Source organism: Manacus vitellinus, unplaced genomic scaffold, assembly GCF_001715985.3.
Source record: "Manacus vitellinus isolate BGI_N305 unplaced genomic scaffold, ASM171598v3 ctg7180002433302_pilon, whole genome shotgun sequence".
Classification (NCBI taxonomy): Eukaryota; Metazoa; Chordata; class Aves; order Passeriformes; family Pipridae; genus Manacus; species Manacus vitellinus.
Window position 1 is genome coordinate 8,150 of NW_021938460.1, and position 19,351 is coordinate 27,500.

General features: G+C 52.8%; 2 protein-coding genes across 2 annotated transcripts; one reads left to right on the forward strand and one right to left on the reverse strand.

Annotated features, from left to right (window-relative positions):
• Positions 1 to 3,199: 3,199 nt before the first annotated feature.
• Positions 3,200 to 4,548, reverse strand: LOC115307236 (olfactory receptor 14A16-like). The gene is made up of 2 exons (XM_029958382.1): positions 3,636 to 4,548; positions 3,200 to 3,264 (listed from the first exon to the last, which is right to left on the reverse strand). Exons 1-2 carry the CDS (start codon positions 4,546 to 4,548, stop codon positions 3,200 to 3,202), a joined length of 978 nt encoding a protein of 325 aa, XP_029814242.1.
• Positions 4,549 to 16,570: 12,022 nt separating this feature from the next.
• LOC115307237 (olfactory receptor 10A3-like) lies at positions 16,571 to 17,425 on the forward strand. The gene is given in 3 exon segments (XM_029958388.1): positions 16,571 to 16,809; positions 16,811 to 16,974; positions 17,043 to 17,425. Coding segments are annotated over 3 exon segments (786 nt in total).
• Positions 17,426 to 19,351: the final 1,926 nt, after the last annotated feature.

Genomic DNA, 19,351 nt, shown 5'->3' on the forward strand with positions numbered 1-19,351 from the left:
CTAGATGTCCTATAAAGGTCTCATCTGATTCAAACTATTTAGGATCTATAGTTCTTTCCTACAGAGCCAAGGCTGACAAGGATCACCCAGGTTTCAGACCCAGCTGAGCATCCCCTTTGATGGCCCAGCTGGCAGCTCTGCTAAAAAGCTGCTGCAAAGAACCTCCAGACCTAAAGGAGCTTCTGTGCTGGGCTGAGCTGTGGCTCTCAGGGCTGGGGGTTGGCTTTTGGCTGCCAGGTGCCCACCAGGGCTCTCTCTCACTCCTCCTCCTTCTCCACTCTCCTTGGTGCCTGCAGGGTTGTTTCTCCCACATTTCTCTCACTCCTCTCTCAGTTACAGCACCCTGGATTTTATCCTTTCTCCAAAGGGTGATCACAGAGGTGCCTCTGGAATTGCTTTTTGGCTCAGCTTTGGGCACTGGCTGGTCCATTTTGGAGCCACCTGAAACTGGCTCTCTCTGACACAGAGTCAACTCTTGATCTCCTCTTCCCTGAGGAAAACCTGCAGCCCCCTCCCTGCTACCAAACCTGATCCACAGGGTCAGTCAAGTGCCCAGGAATACAGGAGGTCATTGATCCCATTATTCCTCAGGCTGGTTAAACAAGACTTTGTCCTCTTCCTGTCCCTGACTGTAGGTTCTTTCTGTCAGAGTAGAGCTGTGCTGGACCTCAGCCGTGCTTTGCTCCAGAGCCTGCTGGGGTGGGGGCAGATGGCAATGGGAGAGTTGGGTTGGACTGGATGATCCTTGTGGGTCCCTTCCACCTCAGCATATTCTGTCATTCTGTGTTTGTTTGGGTTTGGTTTGGTTGGGTTTGGTCTTTTTCCCTCCTTTTGATTTTCCTTTCCTCTGACCCATGAGTTTTTTCTTCACTGTCTTGGGCCTTGCTGGGCACCTGATGGCAGGACAAATTTATCCAACTCAGTCATCTTGACCCCTTTTTTTGTCCAAGTCACCATTATCTAGACGAGGTTTCTCACAGACTCGCTGCAACTTGGCATCATCCACAAAGGAGTGGAAAGTGCATTTCATCCCATCACCCAGAGACATAATAAAGATGTTCCATAGGAATGGTCAAGGGCTGGTCCCTGATGGATGTCACCTGGGAATTGCTGCCAAGAGGAATTTGTGCCATGACTTTTGAGCCTCATCAGTCATTCAACTTCCCACCCATTACCTGTTTCACTTGTCCAGTCCAGCTCTCACCAGTCTGGCTCTAAGGAGACCACAGGAGACCATGTCCAGGGCCTTGATAAAGTCTGGGCACACAACATCCCCTTCTTTTTTTGTCCCACAGGGGTTCTGCAATCCCTGCCTTGTCCTTCCATGCCTGGCAATGGCTGCAGGAGGACTTGCCATATCCCCTTCCCTGCTGAGCCTGAGCAGTCTGGAACTCTGCCAACCCTCCTTGCTGCCCTGTTTGCAGACTGGTTCCATGTCTGCCTTTGCCAAGGCCCCAGGAAGCTCTGGGCTGGCTCTGACCTTTCCAAGGGTTTGGGAGAGGTCTCCCAGTGACACTGCCCAGCCTTCTCAATATCCCTGACACCAAAACCTTTTTTATTGCCCCACAGTTCCATTTTAGTGTTCAAGACACAACACATATTCTCATGGTTCTTCAGGAGATAATCAGAAGTGGTTTCATTATAGAGGTCAACTGGTGGGGCAGCCCAGTCTGGTCTGGTCCCACAGCAGTGCCCAGCCCAGGGTGCTGCAGAGTTCTGGGCACTCCCCCCACAGCCCCAGCCCCTCTGAAGGGCACAGCAGCTCCTGGGGCACACAGAGGAGTCTCAGCATCCCCATCAGCTCAGGGGCTGGACACTCAGCATGGCAGGAGGAAATGGAGGTCAGGGAAACTGCAGGAGCCCTGGTGTCACCTGCAGGAGATGCCCAGCACAGCCTGACTGTGCCCCTCAGTGCCAGCCCCTCTGCCCAGCCCAGCCCAGAGTCCTGGCCCAGGGACAGAGCAGCCTGTCCCCAGGGGGGGCTGCAGAAAGAGGTTTCTCTGTGTCAGGGATTCCTCTCTGCAGGCCCAGAAATGCTGCCTTGCTCTTCTCCAGGGACATCCCTTTGCCCAGGTCAGTGTGTCCAGGCTGCCTTGGCCAGTTGCAGATCCCAGCCTGGGATCCCTGCAGGGCCCTGAGCTGGAGGTGCTGCTCTGCACAGGGAGGGGCTGTGGCACCCTGGGCTGAGCCTGCACTGGCCATGCTGGTCAGGGTGGGGAGCAGACCCAGCAGGATGGGGATCACTCCTCTCCACCCTCTGCCATAGTCCTGGAAGGCTCAGTAGGTAAAAACAAGGCTGGGCAGGACCATGGGCTGTTTCCAGTGGCACAAAGAGCAGGGCAGGGCTCCACTCCATGCAGCCTGTGGGCTGGAGAGTTCTTCAGGACACCCTCCTGGAAAGCCCAGCCCTGGCTCTGGTACAGCCCCCCCTGAACTGGGGAGGCACAAGGGGAGTTCACTGCGGGTGAGACGAGTCACTGACCAGAGTCCTTTCTCTGTTCCTGCTGCATCCCCTGGGGTTGCAGAACTCTCCTTTACCAGTTCACAGGCAGATTTAGTACTTGATCTCTGGTAAGATTGATCTGGGCAGTAAGTACTTGATCTGGGCAGGATTCTGCTCCAGGGCTCCATTCCCTGCTGACTGGATGGGACAGGCTGTCCCTGCAGATCCTCTGTGCTCTCCTGCACTTCCTGAGTTCCTACAGACAAGTCCTCACCTGCCATCAGAGCCCTCACAAGCTGCAGAGCCCCAGGCAGGTGATGTGGAGACCATTTGCCACTGGCCACCAGCACAGAACATCTGACCCAGCCCTCAGTCCCTCAAGTACCCCAGTGAGTCACTTCTCTCACTGCAGGGACTGAATGGGGAAACAAGTCCAGCACTGAGACTTTGCAGAGTCTTTTCCTTGGCCTTGTTCTTTACACAAACCTTTAAAAAAGAACAAAGTCTTCAGTCCCCTGCCCAGAGGGGACTCCCTTTCCTGATGGAAATGATGTTAAGGAGCCCAGCTCTGTGCCAGCAGTGCCCAGGGTCTGTCCCTGCCCATGGTCACAGGACTGACACACAGCAGGGACTGAGCTGTCAGAGCACTCAGGCCTTGGGCAAGGAGCAGAAAGGAGAGGCAGGCAGTGGAAAAAGAGCATCTCTGAAAAGGCCAAGAGCTGCTGCTCCCTGGCAGTGCTCCTGTACCAGGACTCTTTACCCCTTCTCCTCTGCACAAAGACACTGCCCTCCAGATTTAGGGAAGTTGTTGGAGGGAGAATCTGCATTCAAAGAAAAAGAATTCAAGTCCTTTATTCTACTCAGAGATTGTGATTCCTCATGTACAGAATAACAAAGACAGAATGTTTGACAAAGAAGACAAAGGAATATTTATTTTGTTTAAGTGCACACAGAGAATGATTCCTCATTTACAGAATTGTGGGTCAAAACAAAGAGGTAAAGAGTGAATAAGGTATGAGATGAAGAATAAATTTCTGTGTTAACAACATCAAAAGATTAAAAAAAAATATAGGAAATCCCCACCACCACCACTCTCAAAAGCTTTAGAAGGCAGGCTGGGCCAGTAAAGGGTTGCACAATGAGTGTTCTGCAGAAGAAAAGAGGCAGGTTGTTGCTTCTGAAAAATATCCAGTCATCATTTTCCTTATGGCATCCTTGAGCTCCTGGTTCCTCAGGCTGTAGATGAGGGGGTTCAGTGATGGAGGAACCACTGAGTACAGAACCGACACCACCAAGTCCAGGGATGTGGAGGAGATGGAGGGAGGTTTCAGCTGAGAAAAAATACCAGTGCTGACAAACAGGGAGACCACGGCCAGGTGAGGGAGGCACGTGGAAAAGGCTTTGTGCTGTCCCTGCTGAGAGGGGATCCTCAGCACAGCCCTGAAGATCTGCACATAGGAGAAAATAATGAAAATGAAACAACAGAACACTAAACACCCACTAAACATAAGAAGTACAATTTCTCTGAGGTAGCCTGAGTGTGAGCAGGAGAGCTTGAGGATGTGTGGGATTTCACAGAAGAACTGGCCCAGGGCATTGCCCTGGCACAGGGGCAGGGAAAATGTACTGGCTGTGTGCAGCAGAGAATAGAGAAACGCAGTGGCCCAGGCAGCTGCTGCCATGTGAGCACAAGTTCTACTGCCCAGGAGGGTCCCGTAGTGCAGGGGTTTGCAGATGGCAACGTAGCGGTCGTAGCACATGATGATGAGGAGGCAAAACTCTGCTGACATGAAGAAATAAAAGAAAAAGAGCTGTGCAGCACATCCCATGTAGGAGATGGTTGTGTTGTTCTGCAGGGAATTGTGCATGGCTTTGGGGACAGTGGTGCAGATGCAGCCCAGGTCTGTGAGGGAGAGGTTGAGCAGGAAGAAGCCCATGGGGGTGTGCAGGTGGTGGTCACAGGCTACGGCGCTGAGGATGAGGCCGTTGGCCAGGAGGGCAGCCAGGGAGATGGCCAGGAAGAGCCAGAAGTGCAGGAGCTGCAGCTCCCGCCTGTCTGAGAATGCCAGGAGGAGGAACTGGGTGAGGGAGCTGCTGTTGGGCATTTGCTGTTCCTTAGGACAGGGTCTGTTCAGAAAAGGAAAGCACAGGGAACAATTAAGACAGCCCCCTCTCAACAAAGCCCGTGCAGTTTTCAGGGAAATCCCTTCCAAGTCAAGGCATTTCTTTCCTCTGGTTTGTGCTCTCTGAGGGTGCTGTGAGGAGCAGGAGCTCTGCCCATGTGCTGCCAAGGACTCAGCTTTGCTCTGCTGCAGTGCAGACATGAAACTGGTTTGGGACAGCTCTCATGATCACAGGGGATGTCACATGGAACCAAGCTTTGATGGAAAAGTTCAATTCCTGTACTGTTGTCTTGGAGCAATTTGGGCTGCAGGAGAGAGGCACAGTGTATCCTTAAAATAATTTTGACAGGATTTTTTGGTTACAATCATAACACCTGGGGTGTGTTATTTTAGGGTCAAATTTTTCTGATAACAAATTTGAAGAGTGTTGAGACAGGACAGGCAGAAGGGCTGAGCTCTCCCTTGCTTATTGCAGAGCCAGGAGAGCTGCAGTGCCTCTCAGCCTGTTTCCCATCTGCCCTGCACTTTCCCTTGGGCTGCCTTGGAGATGACTTCACACACAGATTCTTCTTTAAAAACCCCACCAAGATCTGTGCTGAGAGCAGGGCAGCCCTGCTTGAAAGGTCAGCTCTGTGAAGTGTCCCCTGTGCCAGCCCAGAGGTGCAGCTGTGCCGGACAGACCAGGACAGGAGCCCTCCTGCAGAGAAGCCAAGGGCTGGGACAGGAGAGTGTCCACCCCCAAGGGAAGGCTCAGCACTGCCCAGGATCCTGTGCTCATTTCTGATCCTGCCTGAAATATTCATCTGTGAGAGTAAAAGAGTTGGAATTTCAGTGCAGCCTCCTGAACTGAGAGAACAATGTCTGTGCTACAATGCCTAAGCAGGAAACACACCTCAGGACTAATTCCTTTCCTGTAGCCCCTGTCTTCTCTGATCTTTGCAAAAGATTCTCCAATCAATAAGGTGTAGTGGTGTGGAGCTGTGAGCAGGTCTGACCCTGCAAGACCAAGATATGGAAAAGATCCTCCCTCAGCTGCCAGGTTTGCTCCTTGCCCACAGCCCTTCTGCCCCAGCCCTGGCAGCAGCTCCCCAGGCCGGCTGAGAGCTGCCCCTGGCAGGCAGCAGAGTCCCTGCCCAGCACAGCGCCCTGGGCTGCAGGACCCTGCTCTGCCCCACAGCCCTGGGCACCCCTGGCTGCACTCCCGGCTTCACAGCTCTTCCAAAGTGCCCCAAAACAGCCCCTGCTCACCCATCCCATCAGCTGGGGGTGGGCCAGCTTTAGGAGATGCCTCCAGGAGCTGCCCCTGCACTGCCCTGCAGCCACAGACTCACCATGTGCAGCCCTGCCAAGATTCCTCCTGCAGGGAGCTCTCAGCCCTCCTGCCAGTGCTGAGCCCCTTGAAGCTCTGTCTGTGCCCTGCTGGTGTCCCTGAGCTGCCCTGGCAGTGCCCTCAGCCCTGCTGGGCTGTGCAGAGGAGCTGCTCAGCAGCAGAGCTGTCTCTTTGAAGCTCTTCTTGCTTGCCAGGAGCTCCCTGTGTGCCAGGAGCCCGGCCCAGCTCAGCAGCACAGCAACAGCCCCAGGCATTTCATGACCCTCAGGGGGGTTTGGTGTTGTTTACATGAGACTCAGTCCCTGAGAGGAAGTTCAAACAACTTTTCAAGAAGTCAAAGTGAGATTGAAACACTGAAGTTTCTTGTAGTGCTAATGAGTCTCACTGAGGGACACAACTGAGAAGGTGTCCCCAGGTTCCAGTTAGAGCAGAAAACTGCAGACAGTGATGACAAGGATGGACAAGCAAGGGAAAGGTGGCTCTGATGCTGAAGAAACCTTGACTTGTTTCCTTAATCCAAAGGGCCAAGCCCTGACCCCCAGCCCCCGGGAAGGCAGATCCTGTCCCTGCCTCATTCCTCAGGGCTCTTCCTGGGGCACTGGGATGTGGGATGTGCAATGCCAAGGGCAGGCCCATGGGGTGGCACCTGCCAGGCTGCTGAGCAGGGACAAGGAGACCATGAGGCCCCAGGGCTGCAAGGGGCACTCCCCTCCTCCTGGCCTCAGGGGCACAGACAGCAGCCATGGCCAAAGGCCTGCAGAAGGTGGCTCTGGCAGGCCCTTTCAGCTTCTCCCCCTCCCTGTCTCCTCTCCAGCCCAGGCTGTCCTACGGTGTCCATGCCCTGCCCCTTTCCCTGCAGGCTGTCGTCATCCCCCCGGCTGCCCCACCTGGCTGGCACCTTCCTGCACTGACATCTCTGCGTCCTCCCTGGCTCTTCCTGCACACACAAAGCCTTGGGCTCATCCAGACTCCTTCTTTGTGACATATTGCACCACAACACTGACCTCAGAGGGAAAGTTCTTCCTTCTTGTCACCAGTCTAGGCCACCCCAGCTGCCCTTGGTGGCACTAGTTCTTTCTTAGGCTGTTTTCTGACAGGAAGAAAAGCTCCACCAGCTCTGACACCCCCCTTCCAGACCTCTCAGGCTACTCCTCTACTGTCCTCAATCTTCACACCACTGACCCCTGAGTCCTCAGCCTCTATATACGGGTCCTGTGCTTGAGGCCCCAAATTCCTTCCTGGGAGATCTCTGGGACCTCTCCAAGGTTTTGGAAGATGACAATAGAGTGCTCTTATCCCAGGAAACACAGAGGGACACTTTTTTCCAAGGGTTGTCTTGGCAGAATGAGGCACAATCTCTTTAAACTTTCTGGCACAAGGGAGCTCTGAGCTCTGGGTACGGAGGGAGCTCCAAGTGCCAACCACTGGAGTGGGAGCTACAAATCATCAGGGCTTGTGTTCTTTGGAGGGCCAGACACTGGGGAGAGTGGTGTGTGTGTGTGTGCACATGGAAGGACTTGAAGGGCACAATGAACTGTCTCAAAACACTGTCAAAGCAGGAAAATCCCATAAGGCGCCACAAGACCTAAGCACTGGTGGCAAACAGGAAGCCATTTAATTCCAAGGCCTAACAAGACCCTGGGGATGTTTTCTCTGTAGGGTCCAGAGGTTTCCATCTGGTCCCTGTGCTTGGAAAGCCTTCCAAATCCATTCTGGTGAGGGGAGGTGGTGATGCAGCAACAGCAGCTGCCTCGTGGGATGCCTGGACACCCCTGGGGAGGCAGAGCTGGGGCCACTCATTCTGTGCCCTGTCCTGGCTGGGTGCTGGGGGGACTGCCCTGAGGAGAGACAAATGAGGCTTCTCCTGGGGAAAGCCTCAGCCAGAGCTCAGCTTCCCAAACAAGGCTGGGGCTGGGGGTGTGCCGAGGGGGAAGTTGTCCTGCAGGCAGCAGGACAGGATGAGCAGGACGCAGTCTGCTCAGGACACGGTGCATCTGAAGGACACCATGGGTTTGGGCCCATTGTTGCTGCTTTATGAAATCACAGTTGCCTCCAACTGGCTCAGTGGGAACAGAAGAGCAGTGCTCGTAGTTTGAATAGTGGTTTTTGCTGAAGATTTGAAGGCATCAGGAGAGCTGTGATGTCACAGGGAGGATGTGATGTCACAGAGGAGGATGTGATGTCACAGGGAGCTGTGATGTCACAGAGGAGAATGTTTCGTCATAGGAGACATGCGATGTCACAGAGGAGGATGTGATGTCAAAGGAGAGCTGTGATTTCATAGGAGAGCTGTGATGTCACAGAGGAGGATGTGATGTGATAGGAGATGTCTTTCCAAAACCTCAGCCTTAGCATGAGATCCAGGCTGTGCTTAAGATCTCTTGAAAGAGCTCTGTGGTAGAGGAGATTTCCTGCTGCAAAACTGCAGCTTACTTATACTTCCAAAAAAAAAGAAGAATATATAAACATGGGGAAAATGTGTAATGTGAAATGTAGCTGTAGATTATTATTTAAAATTACTACCTAAAATCACATTAACCTATTTTAGACCAATTTCAATTTTAAGCAGAAAAGGACACAATTTAGATGAAGTATGCCATTTTTATATGATCTCAAGGGTATTCATGCTTGGGTTTTTTTTGGTTTTTTTTTTTTCTTTTCATTCTGTGTAAATCAACTGGACTTTTCAGCACTGTAATTAGAGTCAACATTATTTATGTGACAAGTTAGGTTCTTCTGTTGAAAGAATTCTACAATAAAATGACATTTGGGAGGGCACTAACCCCTCAACAGGCACCCAGCTCACCCCAAAAGGTGCTGGGACCCCCCTAAAACCTCCCCACAGCCCCTCAAGGACCCCCAAAAACACTCAAAGCCCACCCAGGACCCCACCCAACCCCTTTTCTGGAGGATTTCTCTGAGCACTGGTGGTGCTGGGAGCCCCCCCGGCTGTGGGTGAGGAGCTCTCGGGTGAGCGGGGGGTGGGAAGGGGGAAGTCAGTGGGAAAAGGGGGGTCAGAGGGGACAGAAGGGGTGGTGGGACCCCAAACTGAGGGGGAGGGGAGTGGGACCTCAAAAAAATGGAGGGGGAGGGGCACTGAGGTTTGGGGGATGATGGGAGAGGGGTGGGAGAGGTCAGAAGAGTGGTGGAAGGTGAGGGTGGGAACCCCAAACTGAGCATGAGGGGGCTGGGGAGTGGGGGGATGATGTGGAAGAGGTGGGAGGGGGGGAAAAATGGGGGTTGGGACCCCAAAAGTGATCCTGGTTGGTCTGGGGATTGAGGGGACCATGGAAAAGTGGAAGGAAGAGGGAGAAGGGTGGAAAAGGGAGGGTGGTCTGGTGGGTTCAGCGGTCCCATGGGGGTCTTTGGCACCAGGTTTTGGGAAAGGGAGTGGTTCTCCTGAGCTCCCAACTTCCTGTGGGGTGGTGGAGGCTGCTGGATCCAATCTCAGCCTTGAATCTTGCCAACATTTTAAATTTAGAGGAAATAGAGAGGTGTGACTGAAACACTTTTGTCCCCCAGGTTTTAATGATGGCAAATCAGATCTATTGATAGAAATGAATTTATTTGGGGTTACAAATGATCAGACAAAAGATCTTCATCAGAATTATTTACTGCACAACAGAAACACTAAAACTACCAGGAGTACAGGATAAGATAGGACAGTGCTCTACACTAAAGCAATTGTTGAAGCAATTCTACTCAAGTTGACACAAAAGCAAGAATTCTTAATTAGAGATGGATGGAACTCCCCCAGACCAACGCTGGTGGGGAGATCTCTGCTCTCAACCTCCAGCACTGACATTGGGGGGTCCCCAGCCAAGGCAGGAATCTCCACACTCCCCCCAAGAAGGGTTCTGTTGGAAGAAGCTGCCCCTGGGAAAGGGGACTGGCCATTTCTGGTCGAAAGGGATGGACTGACAGTCCTTGAACTCCAGGGGTTGCCTCCCCATCAGGGGGTAAATTTGGGGTGGAAGCAGTGGCCGAAGCTCTTCCCACAGTTGGGGCACTCACAGGGCTTCTATTACCCCGGTGGGTCCGTTGGTGTTTGGTCAAGTGAGAGCTGTGGGTGAAGCTCTTCCCACACTCCCCACACTTGTAGGGCCTCTCCCCAGTGTGGATGCGCCGGTGGGTGACAAGGTGGGAGTTCTGCTTGAAGCCCTTCCCGCAGTTGGTGCAGCGGAAGGGCCTCTCATCCGTGTGCGTTCGCTCATGCACGAGGAGATTCCAGCTGGTCTGAAACCTCTTCCCACATTCCCCACACGTGTAGGGCCGTTCCCCAGTGTGGATAAGTTGGTGTTTGCGAAGGGTGGAGCTGTCACTGAAGCTCTTCCCACATTCCCCACACGTGTAGGGCCGTTTCCCACTGTGAATGTGCTGGTGTCGGATCAGATAGGAGCTCTGCCTGAAGCTCTTTCCACATTCCAAGCACTTAAAGGGCTTCTCCCTGCTGGGAGGCTGCTCAAGGACCACCAGGTCAGAGCTCTGGTTCAAGCTCCGGCCGCCTTCCCGGCACAGGCTGGCTCTTTCCTCCTCAGAGCACCCTGGGATGGCTTTGGAGCCCCTCCTGCGGGGGGATCTCCGGCCCTTTTCCTCCCCGCTGCCTTCCTGCGCCGGGGAGCCCTTCAAAACGGCCTCTCCCACCAGGGTCTCACGGGGGGATTTGTCCTCCGCGCTCTCCGTCCTCAGCTCGGGGCCTGGGGCAGGAAGCAAGAAGGACAGGCAGGGGATTTGCCTCCGGCCCACAGGGAAGGCCAAGGACATCCCCCCAACTCCGGCCCCGGCAGGACGGCGGCGCCAGCGGGGTTGTCCTGCAGCCGGGGCCATGCTGGGCTGACAGAGCCAGCACAACACCTGCCCAAAGGGACACTGACTTCCTCCTCACCTGCCTGGGGGGCCCAAGGCATCTTCCTCTTCCTCGCAGCCTCCTCCTCCATCCGCCCAAGCTTTGGGAAGGACAAATCCTGATGGGAGGAAAACAAGGGCTGAGCTCGTTGGCTTGGGGGTTCCTCCTGCCCAAGTCCATCTCCAGAACTCACCGGACATCCTGTGTCCATAAAAACCTCCAAAACACCAAGATTTAGCCCAGAAAAACCCAAATCATCGAGATTCAGGCAAAAGCCTATAAGAAAGAGTGAGAAGACTCCTGCCCCCCTAAACTGAAAAAAGTTGAGATTCACCTAAAAAATACTCTAAAATATGAAGATGAGCCCAAAAAACTTCTCCTAAGATTTCCCCTTTTCTGGTTTCCCCCCTTTAGGGTTCAGAGAGTCTCCCCTGTCTGGGATGCTGGGGGTTCTACCTAGAGATGCTGGGAGTGTTGGGGGTCCCAAGGCTCCCTTCTCCTCTGATTCTCGCCTTCGGGATATTGCATTCCCAGAAATTCCCCCTCTCCAGGTTCTCCACTTTGTTGTCCTAGGGGATCCCAGGGGTCCCCACTGTCCAGGCTTCCCCTTCTCCGTGCCCCCCCTCACCAGGCTTTCAGGGGCCCTCTGAGAGGGCACTGGGAGGGACTGGGGGGGAACTGGGGCACACTGGGGGGCACTGGGGAGTTACTGGGGGATACCAGGACACATGGGGGGACACTGGCAGGTTACTGGGCCATACTGGGGGTTACTGGGTGCTCACTGCAGGATCACTGGGCCATACTGGGGGGCAGTGGAAGGTCACTGGGACACACTGGCTGGTCACTGAGGGGGTTACTGGGCCATACTGAGGGTAACTGGGAGGTCACTGGGATATACTGGGGGCACTGGGATCCCCTTACCCGGCTGTGGTACATCTCCCCCTCTGGATTTTGGGGGGCATCCCTAGGACCCCTCCCCTGGGGGTTGGGGGACCCCTTGAACCCCATTGCTGGGCTTTAGGGGACCCTCTAAAATCCTTTCAAAACCTCTGAAATCCCCCTTCGACCCATCAAAACCTTCTCCAGGTCCCTTCAAATCCCCTCAGAGATCTCATCCCTCCCCAGCACCCTCTAAACCCTCTCAGTGACCCACAAAACCCACCTGAGACTCCCCAAGCCCATTCAGGGACCCCCAGTCCCCCCCACAGGCCCTCCAAACAGTCTGGGACACCTTAAACCCCCCCTAGAGATCCCAAAACTGCCTCAAAGGTCCCCACAAAGCCTCCCAGGAACCCCAAACCTCCCCAGAGAGCCCCAAAGCCCACCTGGGACACCCCAAATCTTCTCAGAAAACAAAACTCCCATCAGAGCCCCCCAGCACTCTTCAGGGACCTTCAACCTCCCCCCCGAGTCCTTTCAGGGACCCCTCAAAACGTCCCCGGGAACCCCCGAACCCCCCCGCTAAACCCTCCCGAGCCCTCCAGCCTTTCCACCCACACCCGCGCTCCCCGCAGCCCCCGAGGGGATCCCCAGACCCCGCTCTCGCCGCCCCCCCGCCAACTCACCCAGCGAAGTGCAGCGGCCGCAGGCGAGTCCTCCTCACTCCCGACCACGAGGCCAAAATGGCGCTCGCTCCGCGCGCCCTCCGCCTTTACAGACCCGCCCCGCAGCCAATCAGCGCGCGGCCACGGCCCCTGCCCGCCCCCCGCCTGCGCGGGGCATTGTGGGAGTTGTAGTCCTTGCGGCGGGGGAGGATCGGATTTTTTTTGGTTTTTAGTTTTTCTGTCTTCTTTTATTTTCTCTTTTTTTCTTTCTCTCTTTTCTTTCTTTTTTCTTTCTTCTTTCTTTTCTTCCCTTTTTTCTCTCTCTTTTTTCTTTTTTCTCTTTTTTATTTGTTCTTTTTTTTCCTCATTTTTTCCTATTTTTCTTTTTTTTCTCTTTTTTCTCATTTTTATCTCTTTTCTCCCTTTTTTAATTTTCGTTTTTCTTATTTTTCCCTTTTCCTTTTTTTTTTACATAGTTTTCTATTAGTTCTTTTATTCAAGGACGATTTAAACACAGATCAAAACAATCTCCATGTACATATCTTACAAAAACAGATAATCTGCCTTGTTCCAGGTTTGTGAGGGTTCCTAAGATCACAGACATTGAGACATCAAGGGTGGAAAGTGAAGCAACTTTATCCTGTCCCTTGCCACAGCCTTCAATCCACACCCAGCCCTGGATTTCTGCAAAGCCGCTGGGCAGGAGCAGGAGATGGAGCTGGTGCTCGGCGGGAGGGGCAGGCAGGCCACGCACCTTCTATTAGAGGCACTTCAATCATCCAGGAGATCCAATGGTTCCAGGGCTGTGTGTTCATTCTTCAGGCATCCAGCCCCAGTACGGTCCCCGACCTTGAAGCGCCCCCCTGGATGCCTAAGTGTCCCCTAAATGTCCCCCTAAAACTGCCCCATAAGTGCCCCTCAGGATCCCCAAGTGTCCCCCCAGTACCAACTCTTTATTCATGTTTATTATTTCACTTTCTGGGTGTCTAAAACATTTCTGGCACGGTTTTGCCTTGGGGGAGCTGAACCTCCTTGCTGGCAGCAGGGACTTGGCTCACAGCTGAGCAGTGTCTGTTACCAAAGGTGAACCTCATGAGCTTCAGATTGTGGCAAAAAAAGAAGAAAAAGCCCTCTTTGCTGTGTGCAGCCAGTTCTGTGAGCAAAGCAGGACCCAGGAGACTGAGCAGAGACAGGATGGAGTTGGGAAATGTGGAGCAAGGTTGTCCACACTGTGTCAGACCTCAAGGGAAAGCTCCAACCAGTCCAAACCTCCTTAGGAGAGCCCCTGGATCAAAATCAATTAGAGAAAGCTGCAATCAACTCTTTTCAAAGGAGAAAAGTAAGAAACTACACCCTTGAAAATAAGAATGCATGTTTATTAGAACCTCTTTGAAGTATTTCTGCGTATTAAGAAAACTTCCTGATTAACTGCACTAGACTAGAGGAAAATCAAGGCAGAGCTGTGGTTTCTTAGCACTTGATTGATTTTAAGGAGCCCCGTGGTCCCCACGGTGCACTTGGCGCTGAGTCCTTGAACCTCAGGTGAGGTTCTCCTCTGAGAGAGAGGAGACCTTTCCATGAGTCCAAGTCAGAAGAGAATCTCAACATATCTCGAAGCATTAATGGGTCTCACTGAGGGCCATTCCCAATCCAGGCTCCTCAAGGACTCCTTGAAGGAGATCACTGCAGGCCATGATTGCACAAATCTGTCACAGACTTTGTGTCAAAAGCAAAAGCCAAAGTGCCCTTAAAAACTGAACTACTTTGAAGAATTAATGAGCCCCACAGAGTGTCACAACTGACAAAGCCTCTCAAGGGACTCATTAGAGCAGGTAATTGCAGAGGATTGCACAAACCTCTCCAACACTCAGTGTGGAAAGCAGAACACAAAGTCCTGTGAAAACCCTGCAGTCCCTGAAGCATTAACGAGCCCCACTGGGTGTCACAACCGACAGAGTCTCTCAGGGGACTAATTAGAGCAGGTCATTGGAGGCCATGGCTGAACAAACCTCTCAGAGGCTCAGTGCCAAAAAAAGCACCTCAATAAACCCTGAGTGCCTTGAAGCATTAATGAGCCCCACTGAGGGTTGTCACTGTCTGAGGCTCTCAAGGGACTTGTTACAGCAGATAATTGGAGGACATGGCTGCACAAACCTCTCAAAAATGCAAAATCAAAACCCCAAATTGCTCTGAAAACCTTGCAGTCCCTTGAAACTTTAAGGAGCCCCCCAAGGGCCATTCATGACAAAGCCTCCCCAGGGACTCTCCAGCAGATCCTTGGAGGCCGTGGGTGCAGGGAGGCAAAGGCTCTGGGCAGCAGCTCAGGTGCTGAGAAAAGCCTGGCTCGGTTTGGGGAAGTTTCCTTCCTTTTCAGGCTTCCTCCAGCTTTGGGAAACGCTGCCTGTGAGATTGGCACCACCTAAGAAGGGCTCTGGCAGGTTCCTGGGAGCAAAGCTGGCCTGCTTTGGGCTCCACTCGAGATCTTTGGAGCATGGAGACACCTGAGAATTAAAAAGAGGAGGCTGCATCTTTGACAACATTTGGGAACAAGGAGGAATTGCTCATATGTGGATAATCTGCATGGGAATGGTTGCTTTGAGTTAAAGCATTAAATTAAAATATATGTGGGTATCTCAGTGATTACTTTTGGTTTTAAATAGGAATATTTAATTTTTCTGTATATTTATGTTATGAAGTTGGTAGATTAGAAAACAATCATGGTGACTTTTCTCTCATGCAAACTTTAATTTGATCTTGGGAATTTTGAATGACATCTCTATTAGACAGATAAAACTCACAGGAAAATGGCACAAATACCTTGGGAAAATAAGCGAAGTATTAGGATGACGTTTGTGTGAATTCAGATTTTTCTCTTGAAAAAATGCCCTGTGCTTGTCCCTTGGCTAATTGGATACTTGATTTTTTTCTGACCTGCTATTGTCATCAGTGACACCTCAGGGTTTAAGAAGACTTCTCAATGGGTGTTAGTGCTGGCTGAGACACAGCAGCATCCTCAGCCCTCGCCTGGGAGAGGACATTCCCTCCCCAGGCCAAAGTGAGTTCCTGAAACCCCTTTTCAGCTGAGTTGTGGCTTCATTAGAAGGCACCTGCGATGGAGGAGCTGCTGCCTTGTAGCTCCCACCCTGCCAGTGAGCCCTGCAGGGAGTCCCTGTGCTCTGGGAGGGTGGGGAATGCACAGGGAGGGCTCAGCTCCCCAGGCAGCAGGAGCATTGCTGGGCCTCTGCCAGGGCTTGCAGGGCACTGGGGAGTGTTGCAGGGCTGGGATGGGAGTGAGCGGGTTCTGGGCTGGATTTGTGAGGGCTCAGGAATCCCAGGGACAGAGCAGCAAGGTCGGGAATGTTGGATTATCAGTGACTCTCTCAGAAGTTATAAAAACCTGATCTGTTCAGGCAAATCAGGTATGGTGGGGAGATCACCCTCTTTGAACCACTTTCTTCTCTGGATAACTGAAAACTGCAGGACACACTGGCACTGCTTGCATTAACCTGTCTCTTAGTACAGTTAGGAACTCTTGTTATTTCTGCATAAACCGTTGCTTCCCTGTCCTGCTAAAATGCCCATGGATGCATCAGAGCCACTGGATTCCCTGGAAGAGAGAAGCCTGGTTTACTTCCAGTGGGATTCACCCCTCACCATGTGAAGGTGAATGATTCAGATCTTGGACAGTCTCCCAGATCTTGGTGTGCTGACAGAGTGCCAGGGGATGAGCTCCCACATGTGAGGAGAGCTGGGATTAATCTCTCTCACCAAGGTCTAAGAACTGAGCCATGCCTTGCCTTGCTTTGTTTGGATTGCTTCTCCTTCCCTTGCCTTGCCTTACCTTGCTTTGCTTCCCCATTTTCATCACTTTTCTCCTTTTTCACCCTCTTTCTTCTCATCCTTACATTAAATGCATTAAACATCTGGACAAGGAATGTAAGCCAGACTGTTCTGCAAGGGGCTGGTATTTATGCATTTCCTTCCTTTTTTTCTCCTCTATCCCCAGGCATTCTATTTAATAAAATCCCCTCTGACCAAACAAGTCAAGATTCCCTTATCTCTGTGGCAAATCCGGGTCATGCAGGCTCATGGATTCTGTTCTTCCCTCCCTTTGCAAACCTCCCTGCAGCAAACAGCCCCTGCTGGATTCCCAAACCTTCCTGCAGAGCTTGGTCCAGCTCCCCTCCTCCTGCAGTCCCGTGTGTGCTGGTGTGTGGAGTCTTTCTCTAGGCCTGAAGTGGGGGTGGTGGCGGACAGGCCACAGGATTGCTCTGCAGAGGGAAAATGTCCCAAAGAAAAGGCTTGGAGAACCACACTGTTGGATTTGGATTCGTTCTTCTGGCATTCTGTGACCACTCCAGCCTGCAGGGCCTGTGCTTCACGGTGTTCCTGCTCATCTACCTTGTGGTGCTGGCAGGGAACAGCCTGGTTGCCCTCCTCACTGTGCTGGACTCCAGCCTGCACAGCCCCATGTACTGCTTCCCGAGGAACTTGTCCTTCCTGCAGGTCTACTACACCTCTGTCACTGCCAAAAATGCTGGTGTGCCTCCTGAGGGCAGATGGCCGGATCTCCTTCCTTGGCTGTGCTGCCCAGCTGTATTTCCTGGTTCTGCTGGGCAGCACCCAAAGCCTTCTCCTGGCTGCCATGGCCTACGAGCACTCCATGGCCATGTGCCACCCCCTGCTCTGTCCCCTGGCCATGAGCAGGGGCTCTGCACCAGGCTGCTGCTGGGCTCCTGGGGGGCTGTGGCACCAGTGCAGGCAGGACAGACCTACCAGCTGTTCCCTTTGCCCTTCTGTGCATCCCGTGACCTTCCTCACTTCTTCTGGTACGTCCCCCTGCTGCTGGACCTGGCCTGTGAAGACACGTTCTGGAACCAAGTGGGGCTGCACACCATCACCCTGGGTTTTGTAATCCTTCCCTTCTGCTTGATAGTTCTGTCTTACATTCAAATTATCAGGGCAATTCTGAAAATCCCCTCAGTTCTGGGCAGGCACAAAGCCTTTTCCACCAGCTCCTCACACCTCGGGGTACTGACACTCTTCTATGGCTCAGCCACAGTCGTCTACTTAAAGTCGTCTACTCGAGGGATTCTGGAGATCCTGACAAACACTCTGCCCTGTTTTACACAGTTGTGACTCCCATGTTTAACCCTCTCATCTATAGCCTGAAGAGTGAGGAAGTGAGAATGGCCTTGAAGAGACTCCTATGGACAAAGTGATCCTACAGAGGGTGTAAAATGGTCCCAAATGCTACAAGTCCCACTGGGGTATATGGTTGCCTAAACAAAGCACCCCATATTCGCTCCAACAAAACCATGTGTTCCAGCCTGGCTTTCCTCCTCCTCCAGGAGGGGAACGGTGTCCTGAGGCATTCCTGTTATGTCCTGCCCTGCCATGACATCTTTGTCCTTCAGAGCACCTCCAGTACCCCAAAAGAGTTCAATGACAAGAGCTCCTTCAAGCTGGGTCTGACCAATGTAATGTTAAGGGGAAACAGTGCAATCGTGGTCAGTCATCAATGAGCCCCAGAGGTGACACAACCCATGAGAGGTGACTCCCCTTGGGTTTGAGAAATCCCTTGCTAGGCCTCATGGCCTATGGGCAGTGTTTCTGTGTGGAATCAGCTTAAAAAGCTAAAGGATATGAAGGGCACCTTGCCCTGCTATGAAATCTTGCACTGAGTTCTGTAAGGCTTGAGTAACTTGGTATACAGAATAAATAATTAATAATTTTAAAAACCCACCAAGGGGATAGTTCAGCACTAGAACAGGGTCCCAGAGACCTGTGGAGTTTCCATCTGTCAAGGTTTAGCAATGTCAGCCAGGCACTCAGCACTGCACAGTCGCTCACTCCCTCCCCACCAGAGGGGTGGGGGAGAGAATCAGAAGGGTAGAAGTGACAAAACTCCTGGGTTGAGTCAAAGACGTGCACATGTGCAAGGCCAAACCAGGAATTCATCCCCAGCTTCCCATGGACAGGCAGGTGTTCAGCACCTCCAGGAGAGCGGGGCCCCGTCCCGAGTAACGGTGACCTGGGCAGACAAACACCAGCACTCCAAAGTTCCCCCCTACACACCCTGAGTGTGATGTCCATGGTCTGGAGCTGCCCTTGGGTCAGGGGGGTCACCTGGCCCAGGTGTGTCTCCTCCCACCCTCCCACGCACCCCCAGCTCCCTCCCCAGCGTGGCTGTACCAGGGGCAGGAAAGGCCTTGGAGCTGTGCAAGTGCTGCCCAGCAATAACAAAACTGTCGATGTAGAGTCGTGGCGGTCGATAAAGACACAAAGAGTCTAGTTGTGTGCAGAAAAGATGTCTCTATTTTCTCATCTGCCTTTTTATACCCCTTGCTAGCAGCAAGCAATAACCTCATTTTAGCTAAGCAAGCAACAGTGTTTTCATTGTCTAGGATCAACTGGTGATACATTTAGCAAAGCTCAAGGCCTTATTGTAGTTCCCTCATCCTAGGCCTACCAACTTTACAGTCTGCTTTGTTTCTCCTTTAGGGCTGCGTACTGACTTCCTTATCATCAAGGATACACCCTAAAGCTTACCAAGTCAATATATTCATCCTGGGAGCCAATAGACCCACTGTTGACACCTTCAGAAGGGCCTGTGAGGTCCCTTCTCTCAGCAGGAGCTGATGGCTCAGCCCGTCACTCATGGCTGGACCAGGGGCTCTCCAGCTGCCCCTGCCCTGGCCTGTGACAGCCCAGCACAAACCCCTTTGGTTTAAAGAGGCCCTGCAGTGTCACAATGGCCCCTTGATTCTGTGAGGTTCCACAGTGTCCCAGGGCTCCCCTGATTCCATGAGGCCCCACGTGTCACAGTGGCCACTTGATTCCATGAGGTTCCACAGTGTCCCAAGGGTCCCTTCAGCTCCGTGGGGCTCTTTGACATCCCGTGACCTCCCGGCTCTTTAGGAGCCCTGAGAACTTCAACAGGGGGAAGTGCCGGATTCTGCCCTGGGATGGGGCAACCCCGCATGGACGGACAGACTGGGAAGGAGAGGCTGGAAAGCAGTGCCGGGAAAGGGCCCTGGGGGTGCTGGTGGGTGGCCAGTTGGC

Coding starts and splice junctions, on each gene's coding strand:
- LOC115307236 (XM_029958382.1), bottom strand. CDS start 4,548: ATGCCCAACAGCAGCTCCCTCACCCAGTTCCTCCTCCTGGCATTCTCA. Junction 3,265..3,635: donor TGCCATAAGGAAAATGATGA/CTGGATATTTTT, acceptor CTTTGAATGCAG/ATTCTCCCTCCAACAACTTC.